The sequence below is a fragment of the Saccoglossus kowalevskii genome, chromosome 7 (assembly GCF_978046115.1).
Source record: "Saccoglossus kowalevskii chromosome 7, keSacKowa6.1, whole genome shotgun sequence".
In the NCBI taxonomy this organism is placed as follows: Eukaryota; Metazoa; Hemichordata; class Enteropneusta; family Harrimaniidae; genus Saccoglossus; species Saccoglossus kowalevskii.
The window spans coordinates 6,060,690-6,071,036 of record NC_140647.1 but is presented as its reverse complement, the minus strand read 5'-3'; the positions used below and the strand labels follow the sequence as shown (position 1 = coordinate 6,071,036).

General features: G+C 33.6%; 1 protein-coding gene across 1 annotated transcript; it reads left to right on the top strand.

Annotated features, from left to right (window-relative positions):
• Positions 1 to 5,715: 5,715 nt before the first annotated feature.
• Positions 5,716 to 9,772, top strand: LOC102808772 (carbohydrate sulfotransferase 14-like). The gene is made up of 3 exons (XM_006821559.2): positions 5,716 to 5,824; positions 5,995 to 6,053; positions 7,730 to 9,772. Exons 1-3 carry the CDS (start codon positions 5,716 to 5,718, stop codon positions 8,540 to 8,542), a joined length of 981 nt encoding a protein of 326 aa, XP_006821622.2. The 3' UTR covers positions 8,543 to 9,772.
• Positions 9,773 to 10,347: the final 575 nt, after the last annotated feature.

Genomic DNA, 10,347 nt, shown 5'->3' with positions numbered 1-10,347 from the left:
TGACATTTAATAATTAGCAGACAATTTTAAAATATGGAAATCATAATTGTGGTAGAACTGCCCTATCTATTTGCTAGCAGACACTAATTAAGTCACTAATTACAGTAAAAATATTGAGTGTGCACCTTAACCACTTATGTGATATGAAACATACATGTATTGACTACAATTTGTGATAGGTGACATTTAATAATTAGCAGACAATTTTAAAATATGGAAATCATAATTGTGGTATAACTGCCCTATCTATATGCTAGCAGACACTAATTAAGTCACTAATTACAGTAAAAATATTGAGTGTGCACCTTAACCACCTATGTGGTATGAAACATACATGTATTGACAACAATTTGTGATACTGTGGAATACTTTATTTTCGCTGGGATTAATTTTCGCTGAAAAGGCTTTTTGGGCATTTTGCTTGGAATTTATTTTCACTGATTTGAGATATCCTCAGAATAACCTTACTATTATACATCTTTTCCTTCCAAAGGTACATAATGGGAAAGCTGAAGTCCAAAATGTTTAGAACAGAATCAGCGAACTTCTTTGTGTGGAGTCAATTCAAAGTCTAGTGGCAGCCATGTTTGTTTTTATCATTAGAGGACGCTTATGCATGTAATCATTCCATATTTGGAATTTGCATTTCCTTATATGGTAGGATGAAAATACCCCATAAAATACCGCACAATTACGGCATGCTGTAACTTCTGGCATTACGGTGACAGATGTATAATAATATTATGAGGTTATTACAAGAATAACACGAAGTATACACAACAGCAGTAAGGTGATCATATCGACAGAAGTGTAGCAGAGGTTGATAAGTTACCGTAATGCTAGAGTGCATATAGATTGCAATAATCTCATTAATATAGTGATAATTAATGAGTGGAAGCTAAATGACAGTGCACACCCGATATTTTTAATTAAATTGGTGATTTAAATTGCATAGATGGGCAGTTCTACCACAATTATGATTTCCATATTTTAAAATTTTCTGCTAATTATTAAATGTCACCTATCACAAATGGTAGTCAATACATGTATGTTTCATATAACATAAGTGGTTAAGGTGCACACTCAATATTTTTACTGTAATTAGTGACTTAATTAGTGTCTGCTAGCAAAAAGAGCAGTTCCACCACAATTATGGTTTCCATATTTTAAAATTGTCTGCTAATTATTAAATGTCACCTATCACAAATTGTAGTCCATACATGTATGTTTCATACCACATAGGTGGTTAAGGTGCACACTCAATATTTTAACTGTAATTTGTGATTTAATTAGTGTCTGCTAGCAAAAAGAGCAGTTCTACCATAATTATGATTTCCATATTTTAAAATTGTCTGCTAATTATTAAATGTCACCTATCACAAATGGTAGTCAATACATGTATGTTTCATACCACATAAGTGGTTAAAGTGCACACTCAATATTTTTACTGTAATTTGTGACTTAATTAATGTCTGCTAGCAAAAAGGGCAGTTCCACCACAATTATGATTTCCATATTTTAAAATTGTCTGCTAATTATTAAATGTCACCTATTACAAATTGTAGTCAATACATGTATGTTTCATACCAGATAAGTGGTTAAGGTGCACACTCAATATTTTTACTGTAATTTGTGACTTAATTAGTGTCTGCTAGCAAATAGATAGGGCAGTTCTACCATAATTATGATTTCCATATTTTAAAATTTTCTGCTAATTATTAAATGTCACCTATCACAAATGGTAGTCAATACATGTATGTTTCATATAACATAAGTGGTTAAGGTGCACACTCAATATTTTTACTGTAATTAGTGACTTAATTAGTGTCTGCTTGCAAAAAGAGCAGTTCCACCACAATTATGATTTCCATATTTTAAAATTGTCTGCTAATTATTAAATGTCACCTATCACAAATTGTTGTCAATACATGTATGTTCCATACCACATAGGTGGTTAAGGTGCACACTCAATATTTTAACTGTAATTTGTGATTTAATTAGTGTCTGCTAGCAAAAAGAGCAGTTCTACCATAATTATGATTTCCATATTTTAAAATTGTCTGCTAATTATTAAATGTCACCTATCACAAATTGTAGTCCATACATGTATGTTTCATACCACATAGGTGGTTAAGGTGCACACTCAATATTTTAACTGTAATTTGTGATTTAATTAGTGTCTGCTAGCAAAAAGAGCAGTTCTACCATAATTATGATTTCCATATTTTAAAATTGTCTGCTAATTATTAAATGTCACCTATCACAAATTGTAATCAATACATGTATGTTTCATACCATATAAGTCGATAAGGTGCACACTCAATATTTCCCAAAAAATATTGGGAATCGTGTTTATATACACGCACATAGAGATACACTTTCAGGGGGAGTGAGTACATTTGTTAGAATTTCTCTGTTTAAATGAATATTAGCCATTTACATTAATATATTGATGTCAAACTGTGATTACGTGATGCAAAATGATGTGATAAACCTTGGTTCAAAGCATTATTATGCCTGATAGACTGTGGCTGCTAGTATGTCTGCTAGCTTCCACTGTCTGCTGGGAGTGTCTGCTAGCTTCAGCCGAGTCGCGTTGTGACTTTGGGGTTAAAGTTTGGGTCAAAGTTTTAGCTCCGTTGCGGCGCAACGGCGGTTAAATTTTTAGCTCCGTTGCGGCGCAACGGCGGTTAAATTTTTAGCTCCGTTGCGGCGCAGAGTAGTGTAGCAGAGGTTGATAAGTTACCGTAATGCTAGAGTGCATATAGATTGCAATAATCTCATTAATATAGTGATAATTAATGAGTGGAAGCTAAATGACAGTGCACACCCGATATTTTTAATTAAATTGGTGATTTAAATTGCATAGATGGGCAGTTCTACCACAATTATGATTTCCATATTTTAAAATTTTCTGCTAATTATTAAATGTCACCTATCACAAATGGTAGTCAATACATGTATGTTTCATATAACATAAGTGGTTAAGGTGCACACTCAATATTTTTACTGTAATTAGTGACTTAATTAGTGTCTGCTAGCAAAAAGAGCAGTTCCACCACAATTATGGTTTCCATATTTTAAAATTGTCTGCTAATTATTAAATGTCACCTATCACAAATTGTAGTCCATACATGTATGTTTCATACCACATAGGTGGTTAAGGTGCACACTCAATATTTTAACTGTAATTTGTGATTTAATTAGTGTCTGCTAGCAAAAAGAGCAGTTCTACCATAATTATGATTTCCATATTTTAAAATTGTCTGCTAATTATTAAATGTCACCTATCACAAATGGTAGTCAATACATGTATGTTTCATACCACATAAGTGGTTAAAGTGCACACTCAATATTTTTACTGTAATTTGTGACTTAATTAATGTCTGCTAGCAAAAAGGGCAGTTCCACCACAATTATGATTTCCATATTTTAAAATTGTCTGCTAATTATTAAATGTCACCTATTACAAATTGTAGTCAATACATGTATGTTTCATACCAGATAAGTGGTTAAGGTGCACACTCAATATTTTTACTGTAATTTGTGACTTAATTAGTGTCTGCTAGCAAATAGATAGGGCAGTTCTACCATAATTATGATTTCCATATTTTAAAATTTTCTGCTAATTATTAAATGTCACCTATCACAAATGGTAGTCAATACATGTATGTTTCATATAACATAAGTGGTTAAGGTGCACACTCAATATTTTTACTGTAATTAGTGACTTAATTAGTGTCTGCTTGCAAAAAGAGCAGTTCCACCACAATTATGATTTCCATATTTTAAAATTGTCTGCTAATTATTAAATGTCACCTATCACAAATTGTTGTCAATACATGTATGTTCCATACCACATAGGTGGTTAAGGTGCACACTCAATATTTTAACTGTAATTTGTGATTTAATTAGTGTCTGCTAGCAAAAAGAGCAGTTCTACCATAATTATGATTTCCATATTTTAAAATTGTCTGCTAATTATTAAATGTCACCTATCACAAATTGTAGTCCATACATGTATGTTTCATACCACATAGGTGGTTAAGGTGCACACTCAATATTTTAACTGTAATTTGTGATTTAATTAGTGTCTGCTAGCAAAAAGAGCAGTTCTACCATAATTATGATTTCCATATTTTAAAATTGTCTGCTAATTATTAAATGTCACCTATCACAAATTGTAATCAATACATGTATGTTTCATACCATATAAGTCGATAAGGTGCACACTCAATATTTCCCAAAAAATATTGGGAATCGTGTTTATATACACGCACATAGAGATACACTTTCAGGGGGAGTGAGTACATTTGTTAGAATTTCTCTGTTTAAATGAATATTAGCCATTTACATTAATATATTGATGTCAAACTGTGATTACGTGATGCAAAATGATGTGATAAACCTTGGTTCAAAGCATTATTATGCCTGATAGACTGTGGCTGCTAGTATGTCTGCTAGCTTCCACTGTCTGCTGGGAGTGTCTGCTAGCTTCAGCCGAGTCGCGTTGTGACTTTGGGGTTAAAGTTTGGGTCAAAGTTTTAGCTCCGTTGCGGCGCAACGGCGGTTAAATTTTTAGCTCCGTTGCGGCGCAACGGCGGTTAAATTTTTAGCTCCGTTGCGGCGCAACGGCGGTTTAATTTTTCCCTCCGTTGCGACGCAACGGCGGTTTACTTTTAAACAGGTTTTTTAAAACACTTAATTAAATAAGCTGATTCTATTTTTCTATTCTTTTATTTATTCATTTAATTTTCTATTCTTTCGTTTATTGTTTTATTTATTTTTCTATTCTTTTATTTTTTGTTTTATTATTTTATTTCTTCTTCTATTTTTTAATTTATCGTTTTATTCTTCAATTTAATCTTTTATTTCTTGTTCTAATTTTCAATTTTTTTTTTATTTATTGTTTTATTCTTTGATTTATTCTTTTATTTATTTATCTATTCTTTGATTTATTCTTTTATTTATTTATCTATTCTTTGATTTATTCTTTTATTTATTTATCTATTCTTTGATTTATTCTTTTATTTATTGGTGTTTTTCAATTTTGGCCCTAATGGCACACCATATATAGTGAGGTTGTCGACTTTCGAGGTGGTTAAATCGCGGTTAGAGATCTATATTATCAGCCACAACTGAAAAGATCTGTTCACACAGCTGTCGCAAACAATGTCAACATTTAAATCTTAACGCAATTACAAATTTATCGTAACGTAGGTTACAAAACATGTATAAATGTAACGCGTAATATGTCTCTTTATGTTTTATCTTTTTAATTATTATGTACATGGGGTTTACTAATAACTTTAGCATTCTAATATTTATTAAATTTAAATCGTGAATGATGGTTGTTTGGCTTACATTCTTCACCAATATTGAATATTTTTCAGAGCCCTCTAAAGTAGCGTGACTTATTGCACATAAAATAATCCACACTCATAAAATTTCAAACATAAAAAAAATATCACAAATAAAATGAAAAAAGTTGCATATAAAATACATTTTTAAACACAAATTTGGAATACAAATTTTTACTAATACTGCAACCTTTTGCTAGCCAGAGGAGAGATATGTATTTATACCTACATGAAAAATTAGTTTCAGCTTTGCCAAACATAATTAAATATGCCTTGTGACTTACATGATGTAACATCTTGTGATCATCCGAATAACTGTCAATTCAATCAAATTATATTTATATAAAGTGTAACCATGATTGCGCTAACAAACGGTAGATTGTTTTGGTCTTTTTTACTGTTAATATCAGTAACCATATTACTTTATATATTCTTATATCAGAGTAACACGAGTGTATTTACTGGTGAGTACGTAGTCAAATCTTTGCTTAGTCAGGTTTACTGCTCATTCACTTGTTATATTGAGAAACGAGTAGTCAACGTTGAGCATCGAACTAGCAATGGACATCCATAAAATAACCATGTTATTACTTTACCATGCGTTGCACACTCATAATATCATTTAATATTGCAGATGTGTTTTTTATTTCTGTGCCAACATCAAAAGAATCGAGAGAATCAGTTACACAAGAGGTGAGATTGGTGATTTTTCTAATTTGTGAGCGGAGCATGTACGATGAATACGATTCCAGAAATTTGTTGAATTATTGATTGAATGACGGGTAACATTATACCTAACGGCGGTTATGAACTATTTCGGCTGCCATCACTTCATATTATTGAAAATTGCGATTATTCACGTATTTCTTACTGTTATTGTGTTTAATGTCAGTGGCTCACGGCTCCAATTGTATTATGCGAATCCCAGGCACAGACAAATAAATAACTTTTGCAGGTGTCACCAATTACTTGATACATTCTTTTATATTAGCTGTATGACATATTTATTTCTCGACATTTGCGTTCTTTTTATATATCCCTGTGAAACTCGTCACTTTGTAAATAGGCATTGTAAATATGCAATTTCTATCGTTTCAATCTTTGGTTTTAGGGATCAGCTATTTCTTAAAAGTTCAAAAATGTGATACAACAGCTACCATTTTTAGTTTCAAACAAAACGAGTGTCGTGCATTTAGCATTTAACTCGAAATATATCACTGTAACAGAATCATGCCTAATAAATGCATATAATAAGAAGTAATTACGAAGATACCGAAAAGTATTATTATACATCCTTTCCTCCCAAGTACACATAATTGGAATGCCGAAATCCAAAAAGTTTAGAACAAATTTAGTTATTTAACTTCTTTATGTTGAGTCCGGTCAAACCCTTGTGGCTGCCATGTTTGTTTTTATTATTAGAGGACGCCCACGCGCGTAATCGCTCCATATTTGGAGTTCGCATTTCCTAATATGGGAGGATGAAAATACCGAGTGCAATACCGCAAAATTACGACACGCTGTAATTTTTGGCGTTACAGTGACATAATAATATATTTTATTTTTACAGAATTCAAAAGACGCATTCATGATATAAATGCGTGTTTTTTTTTTATATAAATTACATTATTTTTGAGCATAACTCAGGGTAATCGATCAGTATAAAACCTAGACTGGCAAAGTTGAGACTTCTTTTTTGTTTTACAAAAAATATATAATTAATTGTCAATTTAGCCTTTTTAACATGATCGCTATATCTAGCGTGACTGCGAAAAAAATCCCGACTGCGTTGGAGTGAAAACCGGAGCGGAATCACTCCGATGATTATGCTAATTAAAGGTTGTTGACTAGCATTAACAACGAATCGGAGTGCAGCTATATACGTCATATCTTATCTATGTCAATGTCATGACCTTTCACTTCTGAGGTCAAATGATTTTGAAAGATTAGTTATATACATTGGACATTTAAATCGACTTGTTTTCAGTAAACATGGATGAAAGTATCGCCTTTGTACTTAGAAAGTTAAAGTATCCATCTCTGCGATAGAATCAAATCAGCCTTTAAAGGGTCATGTTTACTTTCACACACCCCGTCATGAATAATCAATGACATCATAAATAATATCAGTCAAATGCCCACAGATGCGTCCAGTCGGGATTTCTTTAGCGGTCAGGTTAGTTTTCGCGATCACGCTAAAAGGATTAAAAGAACAATTATTTTTTGTAAAACAAAATCTGCCAGTCGATATAAAATCTTGTAAGGACCAACAAACAAGCGTTTGAACAAAAAATAAAACAAAACTATTTACGTATTTTCGCTGAAAAAAGCTACCTAATAAATACATATAATAAATTATATCTCCACAGAATTTCACAGACTTAGTGTACGATCCGCATGAAGCCAACAAGGAACGTCTGAAGACCCTTGCCCAAACATGCAAACAAACTGGAATCACTTACGATTTGAACAAAATATACAAAAAGGCAACATTTCATCTCCTTTATGAAGACACTCATAAATTTGTCTTTTGCCTGTTGCCTAAAGTTGGGACTACAACTTGGAAAACTGTTCTCGAGACCGGACTGGGAAAGACATTGCTAAGACTGTCATACATACCACAGCCTGTTGGATTAATCAAATTACATAAATACGTTAAATTAGTAATAGCCAGAGACCCACTTGAAAGACTTTTGTCAAGTTACTACAGTAAAATTCATTTTTCAGCTCACCCGGATATACGTCACATATTTGAACATAAATATGGGGAAAAGATAATGGCATTTAGAGAAGGATTTATTTGGGAAACGGGAATGACAGATCTTAATGTGACGTTTGAAGAATTTGCAAAGTTTGTTATTGCATGTGGCGCAGGCGCACGAATTAATTCGCTTAATCACCACTGGATACCTCAATACATATTGTCATATGTATGTCTGCATCAGTATGATTTCATTGGGCACTTTGATAAGTTAGCTTATGATGCACCATATGCAATTCAACTCATGGGACTAACAGATGTTGCACAATTCCCACCAATTCATCACTCACAAGGCAACACTCACTTCAGTGAATATTCTAGATTGCCCCTGCCATTGGTGAAGCAACTAGTTGAGTATTATCGTCTTGATTATCAATTCTTCAGCTTCGACACACCAAAATTAGATCATGAAGCTGAATAGAATAAGTAGAATGAATGTGCCATATTACTGAAACTAAGTAATAATATACACAGAATAGTTTTCAAAACGTAAAATGAAGATTTAAATGACAACATTTTGTTATGTCTTTATATTCAAAGATTCGTGTCACGAATGTCAAACATTAAATCATCTTTATGTTGCATGTCGTAGTGGTGGTGGTGTTTTATTTTTGTTTTATGGCGATATATAGGCAATGTTGTTTTGGGCGATAGATAATTGTTAAATATAGAGTGGCAGGATATTTGTAGTCAGTACTGGAGACGCAGACTTTGATAGAACCCGATCTGAACGTTCATATGTGACCAAATGTCGATGTCCGATCTTGTAGGTACCACAGTAAGCCATTAAATAATATTGCATCATGGGAGTTTGTGATCTACTAGTACTATGGAGGATGTCGTTTCGCCGCAGCTGGTAGACTGTCAATTATACCAATTTTCACGTGTCTACTAATCACGCGTTTGCAAGTAACGTTAGAACAATGCACTGTGTATTTTCATACAAATTAATGTATTGTGATCTACGGAATGTGCATCATAAAAATAATTCTATTGGCTAATTCCTACTGCAGTTAACGAGTGGGGAAACTCGCCAGTGAATGACATTCCCGATTTTGGTTCTGAAATGGATGCGCCTTCTAATTTATGTTCCTGGCTACGGATGTGTACTGCGGTGCAGGGGAATCCACCCGGACCACTCTCCTTCTACAAGTTATGAATATTAGACATATAAACTCTGTAATTGATTGGTATCGTGTTCGGCTGAGTGTGCAGCGTGTGCGTGTGCAGTGCTTCTCTCTGCGTTTTATAATTACCGTCATTGCCAACGTTAGCAGAGACTCGCTGCAAAGACCCATTTTCATCTAGTTTGAAGAAACTGTATCTAGGTAGGGCTGTGTCCGATCGCCAGTATATTAGTTGTCTGTTATGCATGTTGTCTCGTAGTTTTATGCATGCATGTAAGCTTCTGTGTTAGACATTACTTTCCTTGTAATAATATAACGTAATCCACTATCCCTTATAACGGGTTTGGCATTTCTCGCCCACTCCTTACCCATGTGGAAATATTACAATATTATTACTAAATTGTTATTCTAGTGTTATATTTTTGTGCAACAATACAACGTGTACCCCACTACCCCTTGTAACGGGTCAAGTATTACCTGCCCACCCTTACGTGTGTGCAATAGAGAACGTTGTTTAAACCTTATTCGTGTAGGTGTACTTATGTCGCATAACCATTATACAACAGTCTTAAATTTCTTCGAAATATTAAGAACCCAGTTCACATGGGTGTTGTTTGTTTGGGACAATTTGAAATCTTAGCTCAGCCAAACTAGCACCCTGTGACAATTCGATAAAGACAAATGTCATGAACACAGTATACAATTATAGTAGCTTTCTGAACGTCAGTGTGTTGCGCTCTATTATTGTTCTATACATGAATGATGTATAATGTTAATCTAATCATTAATTCTCATTGCTGCTCTCGCCATAACTTTCTTCGTCATCGCCTGACTCCATCGCCTCCATTGGATCATTACATTTGTATAAGGGATCTTTGATGCATACAGTTTACAAGTAAAAGCATATTCAACATATCAGTTCTCAAGTGCCACTCCAATCCCAGCTGACAGAATGCATCCCTGAATGTATCATTCCGAATGAGTCCAAAAGCCATGATCTCCCCTTGCTAGAGAACACACTGACAGTGCCACACCCAGTGAAGGCGTGCAAGCTGGCAAGGAATCGCACAAGATGTGACAATGAATTGCAGTGATCTTT